The sequence below is a fragment of the Salvelinus sp. IW2-2015 genome, unplaced genomic scaffold (genome assembly GCF_002910315.2).
Source record: "Salvelinus sp. IW2-2015 unplaced genomic scaffold, ASM291031v2 Un_scaffold2754, whole genome shotgun sequence".
NCBI lineage: Eukaryota > Metazoa > Chordata > Actinopteri > Salmoniformes > Salmonidae > Salvelinus > Salvelinus sp. IW2-2015.
Window position 1 is genome coordinate 143,941 of NW_019944057.1, and position 953 is coordinate 144,893.

Consider the following 953-nt stretch of genomic DNA (forward strand, 5'->3'; position numbering starts at 1 on the left):
AACGGCAGATCTAGTCTGATTCCACAGATAACGGCTGATCTAGTCTGATTCCACAGATAACGGCTGTGACGTGGTTGTTCTACTGATCCTAGTTGATTGCACAGATTGTAAGTCTCTCTGAGCATCTGCTAAATTGACAAAAAAAACGAAATACTAAAATGTAAAACGAACCTAAAGACGGCCTTCTCAGTGTAGATCCACACCAGGCCTCCTGCTGGGTCCTTAATCATCTTCTTCAGAGTGCCGAACTTATCAGGAAACACGTCCTCGTACACCACCTGTCAATCAATACATACCTCTATCAATACAGACATACATCAATCAAATCAATCCATCAATCAATACAGACATCAATCAATACATACATACATCAATCAATACATACATACAGTGGGGAGAACAAGTATTTGATACACTGCCGATTTTGCAGGTTTTCCTACTTACAAAGCATGTAGAGGTCTGTAATATTTATCATAGGTACACTTCAACTGTGAGACACGGAATCTAAAACAAAAATCCAGAAAATCACATTGTACAGCTATAAACCGGGGGCCTGGACCCCCACATGTAAAGAGTTTTTCTGTTGTCCTGGACCCACAGTAACGGCTGGACCCCACAGTAAACCCGGCCTGGACCCCACAGTAGCCCGGCCCTGGACCCAGTAACCGGCCTGGACCCCACAGTAGCCGGCCTGGACCGCCACAGAGCAACCAGCAGCAAAAGGCAGAGTTCCGTCTGTCTGTGTGTGCGTGGTGTGTGTGTGTGCTCGCCCACCTGTCCGTTGAGGGTGCAGATGGCTTTGACGCGGTCTGGGAGGAGGGAGTAGAATGTGGAACTGAGTCAACACGATGGAGATGGGCTTGTTGAAACTGAAGTCTATGTCTGGGGTGTAGTCCCACACCTGATGGGGGGGATGAAATAAATTTAAGAGAGAGCAGAGAAGAGAGGGAGAC

The 953-nt window shown here is 47.0% G+C and overlaps 1 protein-coding gene across 1 annotated transcript in view; it reads right to left on the minus strand.

Annotated features, from left to right (window-relative positions):
• LOC112074676 (vacuolar protein sorting-associated protein 18 homolog) overlaps positions 1-953 on the minus strand; it is a 37,148-nt gene that overhangs the window by 24,713 nt on the left and 11,482 nt on the right. The window contains 3 exon segments of the mRNA XM_024141799.2: positions 172-278; positions 775-819; positions 821-901. Of these exon segments, the coding sequence (XP_023997567.1) occupies positions 172-278; positions 775-819; positions 821-901 (233 nt within the window).